This window comes from Chlorocebus sabaeus, chromosome 10, assembly GCF_047675955.1.
Source record: "Chlorocebus sabaeus isolate Y175 chromosome 10, mChlSab1.0.hap1, whole genome shotgun sequence".
In the NCBI taxonomy this organism is placed as follows: domain Eukaryota; kingdom Metazoa; phylum Chordata; class Mammalia; order Primates; family Cercopithecidae; genus Chlorocebus; species Chlorocebus sabaeus.
In genome coordinates, this window is record NC_132913.1 from 39,616,313 (window position 1) to 39,640,360 (window position 24,048).

The 24,048-nt window shown below is 42.8% G+C and overlaps 1 protein-coding gene across 1 annotated transcript in view; it reads left to right on the forward strand.

Annotated features, from left to right (window-relative positions):
• The first annotated feature begins 1,812 nt into the window (after positions 1-1,812).
• Positions 1,813-24,048, forward strand: part of FMNL2 (formin like 2) — a 314,952-nt gene continuing 292,716 nt past the window's right edge. Inside the window, 1 exon segment of the mRNA XM_007964975.3 lies at positions 1,813-2,361. Coding sequence (XP_007963166.1) covers positions 2,245-2,361 — 117 coding nt within the window. The 5' untranslated portion in view covers positions 1,813-2,244.

A 24,048-nucleotide genomic window follows, 5' to 3' on the forward strand; every position in this document is an offset into this window, starting at 1 on the left:
GAGAGAGACTAGATGTGATAAGACTTTAAGGGAGAAAAAGGTCTTGGTTTCTGGCAGAAATACAGCCGCAGGGAGCCATAAGTGTAATCGAAAAGGCTTTCTCAACTGCAGAAAAGAATTCCAGCCTTTTTATTCAGATGGGCAACCCTCTGGGTGGGCTGATTTTGTGAGTCAATCAGATCCAAAGTATATGTCTAGAGATTACAAAGGAAATAAATACATTGGTGGGTCAGAAATGTCTCACCTGGTCTGAACTGCTTTCTTTCTCACTCATTTTCATTAGTTTGGGGTGTGTATATATCTAAAACTCCCTGCTTTTCTCTCAGATCAGTAACACATTTGCCACTAACTTTGATACAGCATTACTTTAGAAATATAGGTTACAGTTATTCAGAATTTTAAGTTGAATTTATTTATACTCTCTCCATTCTTTAAAGACTAGAAGTGGTTTAATAGAACACACATGATGTATTTGTGTGTATTTGTGTCATATGCTTTTGGAAAAAGTCACTTGTCAATTCTGCAAATAGTTCTTGGGGTGTCTGCTATGTTTAAAGTATCTTGAAGTTTATAAAGATGAATGAAATGTCCTTGATGATTGAATCTTGGTGTACTAACTTGTCCGAAACACTTGCTATTTACTAAAAGGATAACAACATTACCCCATATCAAAATCACCTGGGGAGCTTGTTAAACATACACCGGTCCAGGCTCCGGCTCTCGGCTTAAGGAGATTCTGATAATATGCAGAGCTCAAGGTGTGTGTAGTTAACAAAAAGCTTCCCAAGTGAATCTGATACACATCTAGGATTAAGAAACACTGCTTTAAACTAAGAAAGGACTAACTGCAGTTCAGCCACAAGTCAACCAGATGTATGCCCTTAACATTCACATGAGCAGTTGGCTAAAGTCTCTTATAAGGCTATTTCTATTTCCGAGGTTTCAGAATGGGTTGTTACAGTCTGAAACACACCCCAGAGGACAGAGTCAGGTCTAATCTTTTCTGTAAGACACCTTGCTCGAGACTGCTGTGAAGGAATAAGAGAGCTGCAGTCAAAGATCATCCCAAAGCCTCCCAGAACACTCTCATTATATCCATCTCACATGAAACATGGGTGTGTAAATTTTCTCCTTCACTAGATTGGAAAGTATTCCAGTACAGGGCAAGTCTCTTTTTTTTTCTTCCACCAAGGAACACAATAACCCATACATAATAGGTGTTTGACAGGTGTTTTTTTTTTTTTAATTGAATTGAATCCTTACCCAGTTTCCAGGGGCTGACTATATATACCCATAAATTATACATTTGTTTGTAGAACATTTCAATCACACCAAAGAACATATATATGGAAGAAGGAACGATGAACAAGCACCCATGGACCCACCCCCCCATTTATGAAACAGGACTTTGCCAATGCTTTTGAAGTTCCTTATTGAACTAGATCTTTTAAAAACAGCAACGATTTTCTGAATTTTAATCAGAAGGCATGCATTCCTTCATTCATTGATTGGATTCCGTCATGGTCAGACCTGCCTACCAAGTGTCAACATGATATACACAATGTAGGTATTCTACTGTTGGGGTGAGGAGGGTCAAAAGTGACATAAGCTATCTCCAGAGACCTACGGATCGCCCTTGCTGCAAATGGCCCCAACCCGGCCTGGCGCTCTGGAGCGGGCGTGGTCTCTGCGCGCGGACACTTTGGGCAGAAACTACGCGTCCCGGCAGTCCGCGGGGCGAGTGGGCGGAGCCGGGGCGGGGGCGGGGGCCGGGCGAGAGGGGGCATTGTGTACGGGAGCGCGGAGCTGCATTTGTCTGCTGGAGGTGTTAGCCGTTCAGGCGCAGCCGTGGCCGGCAAGGGCTGGAAGTGTCAGAGGCGGCCGCGGGCCCGGCAGAAGGCCGAGTAGGAGGAACCACGCGCCGGGGGCCGCGATCTCTGGCAGGGGGCGGTGTGCCAGCGGAGCACCATGCACATAGGCGCCCAGCGCCCCCACTACCCCTCCCGAGGAAAAGAGGCCGGGGCCGCGCTGGGGCGGCGGAGAGCATGAGGGAGGCCGGGGGGCGGCTCGGCTTGGAGCGCTGCTAGGGAGCGGTGCGCGCCGCACACCCGCCTGGGCGCGGCGGAGGGTGGGGAGCGGGGCAGGTCGCGCCTGCGGGCGGGAGCCGACCGCCGGGAGCTGTTCTGATTTCCGACGCGCAAGCTAGGGGCCCGGAGCAGCCCCCGGCCCCGGCGCGCCGCCGACATGGGCAACGCGGGGAGCATGGATTCGCAGCAGACCGATTTCAGGGCGCACAACGTGCCTTTGAAGCTGCCGATGCCCGAGCCAGGTGAACTGGAGGAGCGATTTGCCATCGTGCTGGTGAGTGCGCGGCGGCGGCCGGGCGCGGGGACCCGGGGCCCCCGGCCGGGCGGCGCATCTGACCCCCGCCCCTCCCCTTCGCCCGGTGCCGGGAGCGAGCCTCCATTCCCGAGGGGTAGGCTCTCACTTTCCCCTTTGTGGCCCCCCAGCACTCCTCTTCACCCCCCGGCAGTCCCCCGGGCTCAGCCTCTCGGGGTCCGGTGATGGGGATGGGGGCTCCGGGCGGGCTGCCCGGCCAGCCCCGAACCCATTGTCTGGCTGGAGAGGCACCTCACGGCGCGTGTGCCCGGGAGGTGCGGCGTGGGCGTGAAGGGAAGGTGGCGCGGGCTTGGGAGGAGGAGGCGGCGAGCCGCTTAGGCTTTTTTTTTTTTTTTTTTTTTTTTAAACGAAACAAAACAAAACAAAACAAAAAATCCTGAGCCCCTGCGGACCATCCCTCGGGCGGCCAGCCCTGGACCTGCGAAGTCCCCGGCAGATGGGGCGCGTGTGGCCGGCCGTAGGCGCCGCGCCGTGCCATGAGCGGAGGCGAACTTGGAGGGCGGACGTCGTGGCTTGGCCAAGGGGAGCTTCCCCGAAAGGGAAAGGGGAGACCCACAGCAGTGCGGCGTCCCGGCCCTTGGAGAGGAGCAGGGGCGTCTGAAACCCAGGCTGGGGAGAACCTCAGCGCGTTCCCTCTAGACTTAAATCTTAAACCACAAAAATGTGCAGTTTTGCGGGGACGTGTTGCGAGCTGTCCTGACTGCACGGGCGACCCCTCCTCTCCTCTTGCACTCCCAGCCAGGTCCCCCGCTCCCTGCTGCATTCCGCTTCTCCCAGCTTTCCAGCTCCTCGAATCCAGGACTCTGAAAACTCCTCTCTTTCTCCCTTTCCTGCTGGGACTGTGTCTGGGCCCCTCCCAGCCGAGGCTTGTGCTGTGAGCTGCAGAGGGTGTGGCGGCTTGCCCCAGCCAGGATCTGGACTGCAGTTGGTCCCCAGACTTCCAGTTTTAGTGTCCCAGCCTCTTCTAAGGGATGTTGGGAGGGACACAGGCGAGATTGGACGCATTCCTATTCCTCACAGTTGTACACTTCTCTTTTCCTAGTTGGTTACCTCTAAACTCCACAAGACTAGGCAGCAAGGGAAACTCGTGATCCGGGCAGCCAACGATTGTGCCTGCCTGCAGGTTTTCTTTTCTTCTTTTGTTTTCATGAAAACTTACAACTTTGGCAGAGGACTCGAGTTCTAGATCAAAAATCGGTTTTCTGAGGTCTGCTCAGCGACAGGACGTTCAAATTGCCTGCCTTCAGGCCTTGAAAAAGGGATGGTTTGGTATGGGAAATGATGTTCTGGATGGCAGGTTAGCTGTGTGCTCTTTAGGAGAACTGAGCTCTCTCTCCCGCCACCTGGAAACTCTGGTGTGGCCATCGGGGAGATAGATGAGGTTGCTTGGGTTGCTTTGCATCTCCTGTGATCTCCCACAGCTGCTCCCACCGTTGTGCAAGATGGGACACTCAAATGAAACGGCCTAGGCATAATTCTTAAGGCGGCCTGGGTGCATACCTGACCTGCTTTACCAGAGACAAACGTTTTTCTTCAAAACCCTCTTCCTACTAGACATGTGGTTCTTACCTCCTGGCTCTGGCTTTTTTTCCGCCTGACTCTGGCTTTTTTGTTTTTCCATCCATGCTGTGGTGCTGTGTGTGTGTGTGTGTGTGTGTGTGTGTGTGTGTCTGAATACTTGTGGTGGAGGAGCCAGTGACACAGGGAAACCAGTGCAGCAGCCATAATAATAACAATAATGCAATTAAGTTCTGCTTGACTAAGATAGCTTTTTTTTTTTTTGCTTGAGCTTTCAGTTACCCTGCTGATTAATAACACATGGTGTGAATTTAGAAAAATGATGTCCCATCATTAACATGGTGGATTTGTGTTCCTGTTAAGGCTAGCAGTTGCAAATATAGTATGTAGACAATTATGATTGTACATCCCAAGCTTCTTGGGGCAGTATTGTGGCTACTTTACTTTGTGTCACTGTTACTGGGTGCAATTCCTTTTAAAATTGTTTATGATATTCTAAGCCTCTCAAACAAGAAACAAAAACAATACCAGTCTGACCTTTTTTTGAGTAGAGACAAAGTTTTTGGGGGACCATGTCAGCCTGGGAACACTCTTCCTAGGGATACATTTGGACCGTTGATGCGTTCCTTCTCCCAATTCAGCTCCGCTTGCTCTTTGACAATCTGAGAGAGGAGCTGAAACCTTCCAAATCATCTCCATAGGCCAATAGAAGTGCGCAGTGTTGGTGATTTCTCTTGTTGGTTTTTTTCTGGAGTTGTATGTGTGATAATCTCAACTTTGCTTTTCTTTATGAGTCGCTTAAGAAATCAGTTCAAACCATTTAGTTCTCGACATCAAGCTTGAAGGACAAGTTTTAGGTGGCAGATTTTTAAGTATGTATGTGGAGGACAATGGAAATCGTGTTGGCATTATTGATACCAGTTCAACTTTCTTGTATAATAAAGATCATACGGGTGTTTTGGGAGGAAAACCAGATAGTAATACTGTACAGAAAAGTGTCCAAGCACCTCATTGTAAGTATGACTTACATCAATAATTAACAGACTATTTCAAGCTAGGAAAACAATTCCTCCCAACCTCCAGCTCTAGAATATTTAAGGCCTCAGGGAGAAGTAAATAAAAATTAAAATGACAGGAGTCTATTTTATTTCTTGTTAGGAAAGCCTTAAGAGAAAACAAACCTACTCAATAACTATCCCCTCCCTCCCCATCAGTTTATATGGGTTAAATTGTGTGAGCATAAAAAATTGGTGGATATGAATGGAAATGAGAGAATAAAAGACTAATGAATTTACAGTAGAGGGGTGAACTTTGAAAAGTAATCTTTTTAATAGAAAAAAATGAGTTAGTGACTAGCAAAAATTGGATCCCAGTCTTAGGAGTTTAATCCTCCCAAGGATAGGCATTTTCAGTATCATTATAGTAATAGTTATAAAACTTCTGTTTAAGGGAAAAGATTACTGTCTTAGTGTATATATTTAACCATTTGCTTCCCTCTACCGACCTTTCAGGTAGAGCTGGAAGGTGAGATACATGTACCTTTGTGTGTGTGTATGTGCAGTGTTTCTTTTATACTCTAACCTATGTATAATTTATATGGAAGTGTTTCATAAATTATAAAGTCAGCCACATACTTCAATCTTTGTTTTTTGATGTAAGGATGTATATGTTTCATAGGTAATATTAGCCTGTGTTTTTGGGGGGGTTCTTCACATCTGTAATAGCCATGTGGCCCTCCATTGTATTTGTTAACCATTGTCTAATTTTGGGGGTTACATCAAGCTTGTCAACCCACTGCCTGTGGGCTGCATGGGCCCAACACAAATTCATAAACTTTCTTAAAACATTATGAGATTTATTTCATGATTTTTTTTTTTAAGCTCATCAGCTGTTGTTAGTGTTAATGTATTTTATGTGTGGCCCAAGACAATTCTTCTTCCGATGTGGCCCAGGGAAGCCAAAACATTGGACATCCCTGGGTTACATACACACACCCACGAAAACTCCCATGTCCTTTATTTTTAAAGATGATGATAAGAAGGTGGTTCTTGGTGGATGTGGTGAACAACTGATGGTTTTTGTCTGAGAGTACCTCTTTCTTCATTAGACACTCCATAATATTCACTCATTTTTGGCTTGCAGTCACTGTTTACAACTTAAAAGGCACACCCTTGGATGCCTTTGTTGAAGAGCTATCCTAAAAATTCTTTTGTTGAGTTTCAGAGGAAAGGACAATTTTTAAGTCTGTGTCTTAGCTGCTGTATCTTATGCAATATCAGGTATCAGGCAGCACTGCAAACAGATTTAAAATTATTAGGAAGTAATGGTTTAGGGCAGTATTATCTTATATTTGGTATCAGGAACTGCTTTGGTATCTGATTAATTTGAGTCCATTTCCTTCTCATTTTTTTCCCCCTTGCCCTGAGATTGAATGTGGTCATTTTGTTTTAAGAAGGAGTGGGAACATTTTCTGAGTATCTACTATGAGTAGGCCTTTTACCCGTTCTCATTTAATGCTCATAGTAACTAATGCTATCAGCAACATTATAGATGCATAAACAATGATTATCTAAGCTGGGCGCGGTGGCTTACACCGATAATCCCAGCACTTTGGGAGGCTGAGGTGAGAGGATCGCTTGAGCCCAGGAATTTGAGACCAGCCTGGGCAACATAGTGAGATCCTGTCTCTATGAAAAAAGAAAACAAAGATTAGCCAGGTGTGGTGGCTTGCACCTGTAGTCCCAGCTACACAAGAGACTGAGGTGGGAGGATCATTTAGGTCCTGGGGGTCGAGGCTGAAGTGAGCCATGTTCGTACCATTGTATTCCAGCCTGGGTGACAAAGTGAGACCACGTCTCAAAAAAGAAAAAGATTACCCAAGTTGCCTAAAATTGTACAGTTATTAAATAACCGATCTGGTCTTTCAGCAGAGATTTGGATCTGTTCCCTGCTCCCTCTGGCCTTTCCTTCATATTATGCTTCCTTAGGCTTAGAACTGGGAAGAAAAAAAGGGCCTGGGACTAGCAGTAAAAACTTCCTGTCTGGGTAGTGCAAATTTCCGACTGGATAAAGTTGGCAGAAATTCTTCAGAAGTCACTGAAGTGAGGTGCATTTGAAGTTTCTTCTCTTTAGATGTCAAGCTTTTTGGCATCTTCACTGTGCTCTTCTATTTTCAAGCATGGAGTTAAAAATTGATCTGGTCCAAAAAGGTACTCTTCAGTTTTTCTTTTCAAGGCAGATTTGAAATTCCTTGGTTGAAAAGTTTGTTCTCCAAATCAGAAGGAATAGACAACCTGTCAATGCAACGCATACACTCCATATATAATTACCTGTGAAAAGGAAAGGAAGGTCAAGTTTTTTTTTTTTTTTTTTTTCTTCTTGAGATGGAGTCTTGCTCTGTCACCCAGGCTGGAATGCAGTGGTGCAATATTGGCTCACTGCAACCTCTGCCGCCCGGGTTCAAGCAATTCTCCTGCCTCAGCCTCCTGAGTAGCTGGGATTACAGGTGTGTGCTACCATGCCCGGCTAATTTTTGTATTTTTAGTAGAAATGGAGTTTCAGCATCTTGGCCACGCTGGTCTTGAACTCCTGACCTCGTGATCCACCTGCCTTAGCCTACCAAAGTGCTAGGATTACAGACATGAACCACTGTGCCCTGCTGGAAGGTCAAGTTTTAACATTTAAGTTTATTTCCCATTTAAGTTTATTTCCCGCTGCAAGGCGTTGCTCCCTTTCAGCCACTTCAAGGAGAACACTTGCCATGAAGTCTGTTGAACAGATGGGTGGGTGGGAGTGTAGTGAGGCCATCGGATGCTGCTGATTTGTTTTCTCACATTCTTTCTCCTGTTGTGAGGGAAAGAGAGTAATGGGAGAGGGGCGGTGGAGTGTTGTCACGTTGAGCCATTACAGTTTCACCCTAGGCAGTAACTCCCTGAGCTGTTTTATTCTCCTAAGTGGGAATATATGGTTAGGGCTGTATCATTATCAGGATACATTTTTTCCTCCTAATAATACCAGTAAAAACTGTGACAATATATTGGGGTGTCTAGGATAGAAGTTGATCAAATGCAAATATTTGGCTCCAGGAAGAGACTGGCAACAGTGTAAAGTGATGAAATTTGGGGAGCGATGGTATGCGTGGCCTGAAATCCCTAAGTGATAAGAAGTACTTTTGCTTGTGGCCTCTTATTTAGCATTGGCCTGGGAGGCAGGAGACCTAGTTTCTAGAATCATATTTGCTGCACCAACTTGGACAAGTTAAACTCTTTCCTCTGGCCCTTGGTTTTCCTCCTTTGCGAGCAGGAATAGAATTTGGCACAATTGTTAGTATAGTCGTGAGATGATGGAAATCTTAACACTTGAAAGCATAAAATTTTCAGAACATAATACATTGTGATTCATTAGTTGACGCTGGCTTTTGAAGAGCTTTCAGGTGGAAATGTGTGTAGGGGTGTTCTGTGTGGTCTAAAGAGTAGAATTCCCCAGGGTCAGTGACTGAAAGTCATACGAGCATAGGGAAAAATATTCTAACACATAGAGTTGTTGAAAATGGATGGTGCGTTCTCCATTAAAGTTATTCAGATAATCTGTGTGAAAAACACTGGTGACTGGAAGGCCCTTTCCAGCCCAAGATGATAGGAAGTACATTATTGGCTTGAAAGTTACCCTCTTTGAGGTGAGTCTGCCACTTGCAGGTTCTAGACATAGAATTATAGCCCCTGAGAGTGGGGAAAGATCTCCTGGTAGGTCCTTCTTGGGCTTAAAGAAGAAAAGGATAAGTATGTGCTGATATTTGTTCTGGAAATCCATTTGACTTTATGAGAACTGTTGCCTAAAGGATTTGGTCTAAATGAACAGTGCTCTTCTTTTCATATTTAGAGCTTGGGGAATAGGGACAAGGTAAAGTGGGCTCTCTAGCCCTCAGGTTTAAGCAAGTAATAGATGTCAAAAAAGCAGATAATACAAGAAGCACTGATTATGGATGATTGCCCCTCCTTTGCAAGAGGGTGCTGTAACTGGAATCCTTTTAGGAACAAAGCCTTGAATCCTTGGAAGGAACAGCCTAGAGGAGCTTAGGAGGGAATGTGAGTTACAAGCTATACGGTTGCTTGGCAGATCTCATCTTGTAGAGCAACTCTTTATGGAGTGCCACCCCCTCCTGCAGATAACAAGAAGTGTGTCCCCAGGCTTTGGAGTCATGGTTCCTTAGAGAGCCTTCATGTACCTTCTTAGTTCTCACCTACTTGAACACTGGGGACAGAGATAGCTCTTTTCTTGTCTTCCCTTTAGAATTCCAACTGTTCATACTGCAGGGTGATCTTCCTCCCTCTTTCCCAGTGACCCCCTCCTCCTTTCCAGAAACCTGTCTTTCAACATAACGGCAAGGACTATGCAGTTTCCAACTGATAGGATATAATTTGGGAGCATTGTCTAAGGGAAGAGCGGTTAGGTTGGAGAGCTGCCTCTTGAACTGGAATTTTAACCAAGGCCCGCAGATGTGGACCAGATGGGCTTGGAATTCTGAAATTGGGCAACACTTAGCCCTATTTCCCAGGTATGATGATGTTCAATGTTGACAGATAAAAATGTACTTTCTTTTCACTGTCTTAAAAAACAAACAGAAAAACATGACCATCAGTGTTCACTGGTAGGCACTTAACACAAACTCTCTCTGATTTCTAGTCTTGTATAGTTTCTAGGACAAACTTCCTATAGTTTCTGTGATTCCATGATCCTCAGTGTTCTTGTGTAGCCTGTAACTGACTTTGGTGACTCTTATTTCACATGTAACCTTAGTCCACTTTTTTCTTTGCAGAAGTTCTGATGCATTTGTAAGCCCCTATAACCATTGCCACAGAAGCTGAAAGCCTTGAGGTGTTTAGACCCTGTTATCTCCAGAAGTAATCTCACTAGACTGACTTCTGTAATCTCACTTGACTTATTCTTTCATCATTTTGGGAATGATGTCAAATATCAAATAGTTCATTTTTTTTTGTTTTGTTTTGAGACGGATTCTCTTTCTGTCACCCAGGCTGGTGTACAGTGACGTGATCTCAGCTCACTGCAACCTCTGCCTCGTGGGTTCAAGCGATCCTCCTGCCTCAGCCTCCTGAGTAGCTGGGATTACAGGCATGCACCACCACGCCCGGCTAGTTTTTGTACTTTTAGTAGAGGCGGGGTTTCACCATGTTGGCCAGGCTGGTCTTGAACTCCTGACCTCAAATGATCCACCCGCTTTGGCCTCTCAAAGTGCTGGGATTACAGGCATGAGCCACCACAGCCAGTTTAAATAGTTCACATTTTTGACCTTGTGCCTGGTGCTGGGACACTAAAGTGTGACTGATGGTGCTTTTAAATAACACATCTCACTAGTCTCAAGTCCTACCTTGATTGAGGGTTTGCTCAGGGGCCTGACTTCCTTTCCTTGTTTTTTTTCTCTCCATGGAAGTTTGGCAGAACACCTTATTTAAGGTAGGATAAGGGTATTGGTAAGTTAAAGTAGTGGTTCTCAGACTTGGTTGTGCATTGACATCACTTGGGGAGCTTCAAAAAGTACAAGTGGGCCAGGTACAGTGGCTCATGCCTGTAATCCCAGTACTTTGGGAGGCCAAGACAGGAGGATCGCTTGAGGCCAGGAGTCCTAGACCAGCCTGGAGCAACATAGCAAGACCTATCTCTACTACTAATGAAAATTAGCCAGGTGTGGTGATGCACGCCTGTAGTCCCAGCTTACCTGGGAGGCTGAAGCAGGAGGATTGCTTGAGCCCAGAAATTTGAGGTTGCAGTGAGCTGTGATTCACGCCACTGCATTCCAGTCTGGGCAACAGTGCAAGACTATCTCTTAAAAAAAAAAAAAAAAAACAGAAACAAAACAACAACAAAAAACAAACCCACATTTGCCTGGGTGCCACTCTCAGAAATTCTGATAAATTTGTCTGGAATGTGACCTGGCTATCATTTTTTAAAAAAAGCTCCCTAGGAGGTTTGAATGTGCAGCCAAGGTTGATAGCCACTGTGCTAGATGTTTTTCCCCTTTTTCTTCCTAACACAAGGACCAAGCATATGAGTTAAAACCAGCAGAAAACAAGATAGTGAGTGTAACAGAAAAGGGCTTAAGAAGTTAAAAAAAATTTGGAGAGATTAGGCAAAACTGAGAAGGTTGAGAAGAATAAAAAAAACTAGACATTCGATTCGACTAAAAGCTGTGAGATGAAAAAATACAGAAGAAAAGGATCAAATCCTGTTGAATGGTAGAGAGACTTTAACTGTTTAAGAAATGTCCACTAAATTATCATAATGAACATTTGTGAGAAATTTCTATACATATTGTATAAGATTGAGCAGTGACCTAGAGGTATACTTCTGGAGTAGAACAATCAATAAATCAATTGCATTTTTGCTTAGGCCTCTATTCTGCAGCCTAATTGTTTGTTGGTTCAATGCAGGCCTTTTGCTTTGATCTCTGGTTTTACCACTTACAAAGACTTGATGAGCTTGGCTTCCTGTAGTGAAATTCAAATACACTTGTGAAATGTAAACAACATTCATTTATTAAGAATCCTATAATCAAGGCAAATTGGCATGCTTATATAAGCAATTAGCCTTGAGAATAGAAAGATAAATAGGATGCTAGGTCAAGAATGAGCTGATTGTTCTCAATGCAAGACTCTAGTTATTTCTTTATTCATTACAACATAAGCAAATAGACATTCCTCTTATTCATAATTTTTAGCATTTGTGGTTTGGGGTTTGAGGACAGGATATGTGGTTTTCTGGAACTAAGAGGATAGTAGCAATTATTGTTTCATTTTCATTTAGAAATATAAATCAATCTTATAAGGAACTGTAGGTAGTTGATTTATGATTAGATAAAACTTTCTAGTAATAGGGAACAGGGCAAGAGGAGGTATGGATTTAGATGGGAATAGTAAAGGATAATAGTTTTATTTTGGTGGGGAAGGTAAAGATGATGACAATTTTACAGTGGCAGAAAGATTAAAAATAGTCTCATCTGCCCTCATTGAATAAATTCAATAAAAAAGGAGTAACTTTTTTTTATTGGCATAGAAGGAAGCATTATGATAACTAATAGCAGGAGAAGTTGGATATGTCATGATCAGATTTGCACCATGGCAACACTCAGTTTTGGCCAGTGAGTTCAGTACTGCTGACTGTCTTATTTGTGAAAGCTAGAGACCTAAAATGCAAAGGCAGTGAATTGGGTGAATAGCTTTGTTAGGTTCAGTTCTGGCGCTTTCATTCCCTGATATGGTCAGCTTTGTTGTTCTTCCAAAGAAATTTTCTCTTTGGTGACAATGGAGTATCTTGACTAATCAGGGTTCTTTATTCCCAAGGACTTCTGACTGGTGAACCTAGGAAGCCAAATGTCTTGGGACCAGGATGCCATAAACTTGGATTCCCTGGGCCTTACCATAAAGTCACTCTACTGCCAACTAATTCGGCCATCCAGATGTGAACCTGGAGAGGCCATTTAGAACTGTGTGGCCTCCTGGGCTTGTGCAGCCCTTCCCCTTGCCAGTGTTTAGACCCTCCAATGGCCTTTTATAGCGGAATGTTTCGTTTGGTTCTCAGGGTCTGCTTTTTGGAAAACATTATTTGGCTTAGAAATCTCCAGATCATTTGTGAATTTACCAGGTCTCATTTCTCATTTAATTAAACAATTCTTTAACATTAAACACCTATACTTTTTTTTTCTCTCTTTTTTTTTTCTTTTTAGATGGAGTCTTGCTCTGTTGCCCACACTGGAGTGCAGTGACACAATCTTGGCTCACTGCAACCTCCACCTCCTGGGTTCAAGCAATTCTCCTGCCTCAGCCTCCAGAGTAGCTGGGATTACAGGTGCGTGCCTCCATGTCCGGCTAATTTTTGTATTTGTAGTACAGACGGGGTGTCACCATGTTGCCCAGGCTGTTCTTGAACTCCCAACCTCAGGTGATCCTCCCACCTCAGCCTCCCAAAGTGCTGGGACTACAGGCATGAGCCACCGCACCCGACCTATACTTTTGTTACTTCACCAGTAATTATCAGAAGTTCTGGCAGGGTATGGTGGCTCATATCTGTAATCCCAGTGCTTTGGGAGGCTGAGGTGGGAGGATCGCTTGAGGCCTGGAGTTCGAGATCAGCCTGGGCAACAGCAAGATCCTGTGTCTATGAAAAAAAAAAAAATAGCTGACTTAGTGGCACACTCCCTGTAGTCCTAGCTACTTGGGAGGCTGAGGTGGGAGAATTGCTTGAGCCCAGCAGTTTGAGGCTGAAGTGAGCTGTGATAATGCCACTGTACTCCAGGCTGGGTGACAAAGTAAGATACCCTATCTCTAACTACAAAAAACGTTCTATGATTGATTTCCTCTGACGTTTCTAATGATAATGGAGAAATTAAAAAATTCTTTCTTCGTCATTTTTTAGAATGACATTGCCTGATCCTTCTTTAAAAAAATCTTCTCATGGCCAGGCACAGTGGCCTAGACCAGGCGCCATGGCTCAGGCCTGTAATCCCAGCACTTTGGGAGGCTGAGGTGGGCAGATCACAAGGTCAGGAGTTCGAGACCAGCCTGGCCAACATGGTGAAACCCCGTGTCTACTAAAGATACAAAAAATTAGCCGGGCATAGTGGCACGTACCTGTAGTCCCAGCTACTTGGGAGGCTGAGGTAGGAGAATAGCTTGAACCTGGGAGGCGGAGGTTGCAGTGAGCCGAGATCGTACTACAGCACTCCAGCCTGGGCGACAGGACGATATTCCACCTCAAAAAAAAAAAAAAAATCTTTTCACAAAACAAACACAGTTGCAACCAACCCCCAGATCAGGAATCAGAATCCCTCCGTCTTGTTCTTCAGAAGTGGTGAGACTTGGCTTCTGCTCTCCCAGCCACAGTTACTGCTCACCTGAACTTACTTTCTCAGCGGTCACACTTCATGTGGAAGAGAGTCGGCCACAGGATTGTGCCTTGTGGTCTGACTCCAAGTGACTCTAACTATGAGGTTTCCACCACTTCCTTTGACAGTGTTCCTAGTCCAAGGAGGCCTGAATATTAGGAAATACTGACACTGCAGCATTTTCCTGTTGCTTTTAATTATATCATTGATCACCTTAATGGTATTTTTGTTTGTGTGTATAGTATCCCTGCTTTTCATAATACTGAGAAGAGGATATTTTGATTTGTGTTCCCAAAGTAAAGCATGAATGGGAGGGATGGCCACAATGAAAATAAGCATTTGAAATTTTGGGCATTAATACTTGGAATTACAGACATGTAGGTACAAAATTTATGTACTCCTTCTCAAGCTCAAGTTCTGGCTTTTAGCTTTTGTTATCTTTCTTGATGACTTTTGAAATATTAAAAGGTATAAGATTGTGAATTTCATGTTCTGGTTCAATTTCCCATCACAGCCCTATTGTGTTATTCCAGACATTATTAATAGATAAAATTCGAGGGGCTCATGGCCATGTTTGTTGGTCTTCCTTCCTTTCCCCCCTCTGTAACTCCTGTATCCCTCACAGCCTTCTTCCTGAAGCCAGCTGCAATGTGACCTGACCCATCTCTCTCCTCTTCTGTTTCTTTACAAGTCCCTCACTTGGAGTTTTCTTGTTTTTTTTTTTTTTTTTTTTTTTTTTTTTTTTCCTTTCTTTCTTTCTTTTTTAAATTCCTGTCCCCAGATTAGACCTATGCTTTCTCTCCTTTGTATTTTTTTCCCGGTGATTCCCCTGCGTAGGATGGGCTCCCTTTGCTTCTCTGCTTTCTGAAACTATACCAGCCTTCAAAGTTTTCTACAATCGCACTTTTTCCAAGGGTCCTTACAGGCCCACGTTAGCTTGGGGGCGATGAGAAAAACAACTCTGCTTACTTTGATTGCTTTGTGGTACGAATTATCCCTTACTCATGAGGCACTTGAGTAAATATCACTTTGAGTAAGTTCTGATTGTAAAATAGGGAGATGCTTTCATGTGTAGCTTTGTAGTTACTTATTACATTCTTAACGTCTTAGTTTCACCTGCCAGTTCACACTGTGGGCTCCTGAAAGGCAGGGATCATGTCTTACAGGGTCTGACAGCTTTTACTTATCTTAGCCTTGGGAAGGGTCCCAGCAAATGATTGCTGACTTGAGAGGAGAACAGTGCCCACTGAAAGAGGACTGGGAATTGGAGTGGCTGCTCTGGAAACCTGTGTAACTGACCACACCAGGCTATTAATTGCACATAACTTGCCTTTGTGTTGAAATGACACTTGGTCATAGATTCGTATTCATCTTGGTATTCCCCTTATCACTTGACTGTGGTAGGTGTCGAAGAATACGAAACATTCAGAGATAACAAGTTGGCATCATGCTTCCCTGACTCCTTGTGAATTAGCAGAGAGGAGGAGGGCAGTTTATATTGTTTTTGTTGGAGTGAGGTAAGTTTAAATGGGCAGTGTTCTTTATTTTGGCATGTTAGTGCTTTGCTGTTTGCAGAGTGCTCTCCAATTTCTTCTGTGCTTCTAAGGGTTTTAAATAAATGAGACAAATAGCGCATGAGACTAGATGGCTTGAAGTTATATAAGAAGGTGGTGAAGTTTGTGGTCCAGTCCTCGGTCTTCACACTAAAACTCTAGGGTGCAGTCCACTGTAAACTAATGATGTTTATGAATTCTCTCGAGTTCTGTTAGGTGCTTTATATGCATTGTCGTTGATGCTCATGACAGCTTTTCCAGGAGGTATTGTCTTCCTTTTACTAATGAGACAATGGGCTGAGGGTGTTAAGGTGGCCACTACGCAATCATAGGGGCAGAGTTTGAATCCAGGCCTACCTGAGAGAGCCTGCTTCTTTCTACCGCACTACACTGTTATGTTTTCTGAGTTAGCTATAAGGTGTCATTACGTGTATGCTTCTTGTTCGTTCTTCACATACCCTCTTTACTAAACTCATTAATTCATACAATAACCGCTCTGAATGAGTCCAACTTGTGTTATATGCTGCAAAATCTGACCTTAATCTCAAGGGACTCAGGATGTAGCTGGGGAAACAAGCAACAATAAGCAACCCAAAGAGCTTCATAGTCAGTATAGATGTAGATATGCTAAGTGTTTGGAGGGAAGATGCCTTTTCTGAATTTTGAGTGTTCAGAAAATGTTTCCTTGGAATAGGAAGTAGCTGAGATTCTAGCTCAGTCCCAACCGCTGCTGGGCTGCACTTTTCATTCTACCTTGTGGGTTTTTGCTCCTTTGGTGCTTATATACTTTATTTAGACAGTCCAAAAAATATTTATTGAGCACTTACTGTGTGCCAGGCAGTGTTGTAGGCACTGGAGGATGCTGTACTGAGTGGCACCGATTAAACGTCTGCTCCCAAGGAATTTACATTTTAATGGGAGGGTGCAGAGGGGGAAGCCAGACATGAAGGGGATGCACAGGTACAGAAATGGAGCGTTTAGATGGTGGAGAGTGCCATGAGGAGAATAAAATGGGATATGTGAAGTGGTGTCATCCCGATAAGGTCTGAGTGAGGAGGAGCAGGCAGCCATTGTGATCAGGTAGGAGCCCTCAGGAGGGAGGAGTAGCCAGAGTGCGATTTGTTTCTCCCGTTGCTGGTCCAGGAGCAGTTTCCAGAGACCCTGGAGCAAATGAAGGGTCATTCCACAGCATATGGGATGTACTTAGCCCAGACATGGGATGTACTCAGTCCCAACAGTGCCCGTGGGACAGCCTCAAGGTAGAGGCTCAGGAGTCTGTCCCCTCACTCTGTTGTTGGTAACAGAGCCATTTCTTGTAGGTGGCTTTGGGTAGCCAGAGTTCTGCCTCTTGTTAAATTCAGGTGATTTTCTAAGAAATGAGTATTTTAGAATTGCCATTGTTCTAGACCCATGGGACACACTGTTTGAGAATGGGCTGTTTGATCAGTGTGAGCTGTGCCCTAAATGCAAGCCCTCTGAAGGCCAATACTTAGAATGACTTTCTTTGTCTGCTTGAAGCTATAGGTTGATCTGGGGCAGGCAAGGTATTATAGAAGAGAATTACTTTATTGCCGTTAACTTGATACTAGCTTATAGCTCAGATTCTTTCCCTCTTTTTCTTTTTTTATATTTCCTTTACAAAATTGCATTTTAAGGGGCATACAAGAATTTTACAAAGAAGCCTGGGCACGGTGGCTCACACCTGTAATCCCATCACTTTGAGAGGCCGAGGTGGGCCAATCACTTGAGGTCAGGACTTTGAGACCAGCCTGGCCAACACGGTGAAGCCCTATCTCTATTATAAATACAAAAATCAGCTGGGTATGGTGGCGCATACTTGTAGTCCCAGCTACTTGGGAGACTGAGGCAGGAGAATCATTTGAACCTGGGAGGTAGAGGCTGTAGTGAGCCGAGATTGCGCCATTGCACTCCACCCTGGGTAACAGAGTAAGACTCTGTCTCAAAAATAATTTTGTAAAGAGGTACAATTCTAAAGTTAAAAATAAGGTGAAAGTTGTATGTGGTTAAAATTATCCCCAAAAAACCTGAAGTTGCCCATGAAAGTACAACATGTTCAATTCTGTAGTGAAACAACCCTAGAAAGCAGTTATTATTTCTTTTAAATTTTACTGTAAGTTCTAGGATACATGTGCAGAACGTGCAGGTTTGTTACACAGGTATACATGCGATGGTTTGCTGCACCCATCAACCTGTCATCTAGGTTTTAAGCCCTGCATGTATTAGGTGTTTGTCCTAATGCTCTCCCTCCCCTTCCCCCTCAACCTGCGACAGGTTCTGGTGTGTAATGTTCCCCTCCCTGTGTCCATGTGTTCTCATTGTTCAACCCCGACTTATGAGTGATAACATGTGGTATTTGGTTTTCTGTTCCTGTGTTTGCTGAGGGTGATGGTTTTCAGCTTCATCCATGTCCCTGCAAAGGACATGAGCTCATCCTTTTTTATGGCTGCATAGTATTCCATGGTGTATATGTGCCACATTTTCTTTATCCAGACTATCTCTGATGGGCATTTGGGTAGGTTCCAAGTCTTTGCTATTGTAAATAGCCAAGTAAACATATGTGTGCATGTGTCTTTATAATAGAATGATTTATAATCTTTTGGGTATATACCCATTAATGGGATTGCTGGGTCAAATGGTATTTCTGGTTCTAGATCCTTGAGGAATTGCCACACTGTCTTCCACAATGATTGAACTAATTTACACTCCCATCGACAGTGTAAAAGCGTTCCTATTTCTCTACAACCTCACCAGCATCTGTTGTTTCCTGACTTTAATAATCGCCATTCTAACTGGCATGAGGTAGTGGCTCATTGTGGTTTTTATTTGCATTTCTCTAATGACCAGTGATGATGAGCTCCTAGAAAGCAGTTCTTATGAATGTTAAAGTTTGAGAACCTTTAAGCATGATTAAAGGAGAAGCCACAAAGAAAAGTGGGCAATTCTGACTTAGAACTCTCAGACCTCTAGCAGTGACTGGAGAATGGGTAGGAATTTTGGTATCTTCCTGCTTGCCAGTAGGTTTACACAATTCAAGATCAGAATAAGTCTTTAAATACATGTTAGTGGCTTTGTTTATTGTGAGGATTTTAAGGCAGCCCTAACATGGGTTTAAATGTGGATTTCATGCATGTTAGTAATAATACAATATAGGTCACTTGTGTATTTCTTTAATCATTTCAGTAAACACGAGTGGTAGCTCAGGAAACCCGAAGGTATGTCCCTGTCTCATATATGAGAAACTCAGGATTAGGGAAGTTAAAAATCTTACCTGAGAATACATATTTCTAGTAGGTAGTAAAGCTGAAAATCAAATTTCTCGACTCAAAAGCTGTGCTCCTGACTTTCTATTTTGACTTCCAGTGCAAAAATATTATGTAAATATAAGCTGTATGTATAATAAATATAAATGTTTCAAAGCAAATTGAAAGCTCTGTGATGGCAAACTCATCGTCTTTTCAGTCTGTGTTCATTTTGTTATATATCCAGAACCAACAGTAACTACATATCCTTCAGAAAAATTAAAGATAAAATGAGAACTGGATGAATAAAGCCACTGTTCACTATTGAAATAGTAAAGGCCAAGTAAGCTTGTGATCAAATCGTTTTTTTTTTTTTTTTCTAGTAACAGTTGTCCTCTGAAGGCTTTCTGAAGGCTCTCTTTCAGACAACTGTCTCTGAACCTTTGTTTTTTTAAATGTCCCTCGTAAAATGGCTGTGTTGTTACAGCTTGAAGGCTGTGTGGTAAGCCTTTTGCTCAGCCCTCAGTGATAACCCATAGACTTGGACTTCCATGTGAGAACAACCATTATGATATTGTGTTAGTAGGCCCTTGTGTTGGAGATTGCTTATTTTTAAAAAACAAATGCCATGTGATCTTATTTCTGTTTAACCAACGTTTTGCTTGAGTGTACCAAGCAAGGCTTCTTGAGATGCTGGGACACAAAGGTGAATTTTATTTTCCCTTTTGCCTTTGAGTAGTTAACTGCCTAGCAGATGAGGTACTGGAGGCTAGAGAATGAAGATTATAGGATATTTAAAGGCATTTATCATACGTATGTGTATTATGTTTATAATATGCTATAGAAGGACATATTAAGGTTAAAGTTTCTAATATTTTAGATTAAGCTGATAAATCTAGACAACTTACTTCGGCTGAAGGTTGTAATACATAATTGCATGAATTCTGCTCTGTGCCTGAATGCTTAGAGATTTGAGTGTGTAGGCCGGGCGCGGTGGCTCAAGCCTGTAATCCCAGCACTTTGGGAGGCCGAGACGGGTGGATCACGAGGTCAGGAGATCGAGACCATCCTGGCTAACACGGTGAAACCCCATCTTTACTAAAAAAAAAAAAAAATACAAAAAACTAGCTGGGCAAGGTGGTGGGCGCCTGTAGTACCAGCTACTTGGGAGGCTGAGGCAGGAGAATGGCGTGAACCCGGGAGGCAGAGCTTGCAGTGAGCTGAGATCCGGCCACTGCACCCCAGCCCGGGCAACAGAGCGAGACTCCGTCTCAAAAAAAAAAAAAAAAAAAAAAAAAAAAATTTGAGTGTGTGTCTAGATTTGAGTGTGTTCTGTGCAAACAACTTGGAAGAATCTGGTAAAAAGTATTAATATCAGGATCAGCCTTTTAGGTGGTAGGAGAATCTACCCCAAAGGCAGTCGACTATAAGCCTTACTTCTCTAGGTTGCAAGCATCAGAAACTTAAGTATATGTCCCTATACTCACTTTGTTAGAAAGCCTGCAATCTTTTCTGCAAAGTCCATTTAACAAAGCTTGTTTATGATCTTGGACTTTGGAATAAATCTGAGTTTGAATCAGGATTTTTACTGCTTACTAATTGGTTGACCTTTCTCAGCCTTGGTAGCCACATCCGTCATGAGCTCAAGAGCTACCTTTTTGACTTGTTGTGGATATTGAATGATATTGCTTAGTACAGTGAAGTTGTGGCACTCAGGTAAGCACTTCACAAGAAGTGGTAGTTCTGATTATTTTGTACTCTTTTAAAATTTGACTTTATTAAAGCACTGGCTTTACGGTCCAAGCTATGGACTTTAACTGGATTCTAGTATATTTCACAGGTAACTTTAGTTAAATCATCATCAACTTCACATGTGAAGAACAAGTGAAGCAGGGCCCCAGAACGCTCAGAACTGAACTGATGGTGGCTTGTATTTGCTACTCTTGCCATAAGATTGTACCTACTGACCTGTAATACATCAATGTTTTCAAAGTTCTGGTCCATGTGTGCAGCCCCACTTGGATATTTTATGTTGACTCTTGTATATTTTCTTCTTTCTAGAAAAAGAGACCTAGGTGTTTCAGGGCATTAGGCTATTCCATTTCCGAGCCTAATGGAAGTGGTAGTGTTTTCATAATTGGAACAGATGGCTGCCATGCTACATATGATGCTGTGACCACTGAGCAGCTTGTTTACAATGAGAAAATACATTGAAGTTGTGACCATCTGAGCCTTGAAGAAACTGCTGTTGAAGTTTTGTTTGGCTCCAGCTCCATCCTGGGATGGATGGAGTCATTGGACTTTATTCTGAATTCCAGGAGTGGCAAAAAAAAAAAAAAAAGAAATTGTGTAACTCGTGTATAGATGGTTTTCTGTTTGATTAAGAGCATTGTTCAATAAAAGCTGCATTGCTTTAAATCAAGAATACAGTGCCATCTGACTTGATCTAGGAAGCACAGAAAGAAGACATTACAGATTACATTCCCCAGTAAACCCCTGCTTTATTTTTTCCAGAAGGTTCTATATTAATCTGTTTGGGTTGCGTCCTGCGTGATCTTGCTGAATCAGACAGAGCTAAGCTTATGAAACAAAGGCCAGTCCCAAATCAAATAAAAGACATCACCACCATCCAGAAATGAGAGCCTAGAATTTTCTAAAGATGCACACATCTTTCTTACTATCTGGTGAGGAAAATTGCTCATTTGTCTCTCAGCTGATAAATGTCACTTTTGCCCTAAATTTTTAGAGTGGCAATCTACTTTTTTAAGTTAGATAAAAGAATATTTGATAGCACTGTCTGACTAATCTGAGATAAAATTCTCTGTGTTCTCAGACCCTTAAGGGTTCTTAAATTGCGTGGGCTGAAGCTGTGTGCATGTTTTTCTTGGTGCCCTATTTCCATATCAAATAGCCTTAATTTTTGTATTTTAGTAATGAAGGTATGAGCCCATTCTGTCAGGCTTCTTATGCCATTTATTGTAGCCTTTAGTCAGCTTAGAATAGCATGAAAGGAAGTAATAAGCCAACTCTAAGAAGGTCCAGATGAAAAGGATTATAATATGGTACAAAAATAATAGCATGCCTGGCCCAGCCACGTGACTCATTTCTTTTGGAGTATTCCTTTTGACAGCTTTTTTGAATCACACATCAATCACAATGCTGGTATTTTTGGCGGGGTGCTAGACTTTACTCTAATGCTCATGATGGTAACTGCCAAAAGTGAACAAAGAGGAGAATTATAAATGAAACCTAACAGCATCACAAACATTTATTTTTTCTTGAGCAGAAACAAAATTGGGAGTTAGATGGTATGTTTTTCTTTGCCCCAAGAAAACCACTGCTTTATTCCAATGAAAATGAGACCTTGATGGGTCATCCCCAGTCTTTGGCAATAGAAACTATTCGTCTTGTCTTAGTTTCCATTCAGGAGTTTTCCTTCCCAAACCTTGTCCCCTGCTTTAGGAGTAATTTTTTTAGGGCTTTAGGTTTTTCTCATGTCCCAGTGACTAAGCTTGCTTTTGGGTGGTTCTCTGTGCTGCACGTAGTCCTTCTGGGAAGAAACTCCCATGAACTCGAAAGGAGTAACAGATATGCAGGGTGCATCTGGAAATGAAAATTTGACCCTTTGTCCCTCTCCTTTTCGTCTCTCTTTCGTACAGGCCTTCTTTCCTTCTATGCAAACAGACCCTTGTCATAGTCATAGTCCATCACGCTGTTAAATGATTGCCAGCACTGCTCTATGATGTGCTGTAATTTCAGGGAGCAGTTTCCTTTTCTACAATGCGTTGCTCTGTAGCACGTGTATTTCACTACCGAAATAGTTCTAATGGACATATTCTTAACAAAATAGTTCCAGCATCACAGAACACTAGGTTAAAATACATACCCAAAGAAATAAAATGTTATAGACACAGTCCAAGCTCGCTCTCTCCTGACTTCCTTTCTCCCTCTTCAGAGGAAAATTACCCCGAATTGGCACATCTCATTCCTATGCACTCTTTTGTTGAAAATAACTTATGGTTTGCTTCTGAATTTATAGAAATGATACTATAATCCATATGTACTTTTGAATATACATTTGATTTGAGAAGTATTTATGTTGATACATGTGGCTTTAGGTCATTTATTTTATTTTATTTTTTTGAGATAAAGTCTCTCTCTGTCACCCAGGCTGGAGTGCAATGGCACAAGGCAACCTCTGCCTCCTGGGTTCAAGCAATTCTCTTGTCTCAGCCTTCCGAGTAGCTGGGATTACAGGCGTGCGCCACCACATCTGGCTAATTTTTTTTGTATTTTTGTATAGACGGGGTTTCACCATGTTGGTGAGGCTGGTCTTGAACTCTTGACCTCAAGTGATCCACCCGCCTCAGCCTCCCAAAGTTCTGGGTTTACAGGCATGAGCCACTGTGCCCAGCCTGGCTAGAGGTAATTTAATTTTTAAATTATGTTCATTGAATAAATATGCCATAAATTACAATTGATCCTCATTATTTGTGAATTCTGAATTTGCAAATTTGCCTATTTGATAAAAATTTATCTGTAACCCCAACATTAATACAGTGCTTTTATGGTCACTCATAGACCACAAAGTGGTGAAAAATTTGTCACCAAATGTGCAGATTCTCAGCTGAGGTTGAACGAGATGACTCTGCTTTTTTGTTTCAGCATGCATACTGTACACGTGTGTCCTTTTTGCTTTGTATTTAGTGCCACACTTTTTGCACTTTTGTGCCTTTTTTTTTTTTTTTTGGTGATTTCGCTGTTTAAAATAGGCTCGTAGCATAATGTTGAAGTGCTGTCCAGTGTTAACTAAGTGCAGGAAGGCTGAGATGTGCCTTACGGAGAAGATATGTATGTTGGTAAGCTTCTTTCATGCTTGAGTTCAATGTTAATGAATCAACAATATATATTAAATAAGTTTAATATAGATAACAAATATTAAATAACTTTAATATATAACTATTAAATAAGTTTAATATATATAACAAAATATATTAAATAACAAACACATAACACAGTTTTATGTATTCATCAGTTGACAAAAACGTTGCAACCAGAGGCTCTGGGGAGCCTAACCCTATATTTCCGCTGGTCAATAATTCAGTGTCCATGGTGACTTTATAGACCATAACTGTGATGGTTAATATTGAGTGTCAACTTGATTGGATTGAAGGATGCAAAGTGTTGTTCCTAGGTGAGTCTGCGAGGGTGCTGCCAAAGGAGATTAACATTTGAGTCAGTGAACTGGGAGAGGCAGATCCACCCTCAATCTGGGTGGGCATCATCTAATCAGCTGCCAGTGTGGCTAGAATACAGCAGGCAGAAGAAGATGGAAGAGCTGCCTCACTGAGTCTGCTAAGTCTGCCGGCCTTCATCCTTCTCTTGTGCCCAGTGCTTCCTGCCCTCGAACATCAGACTCCAA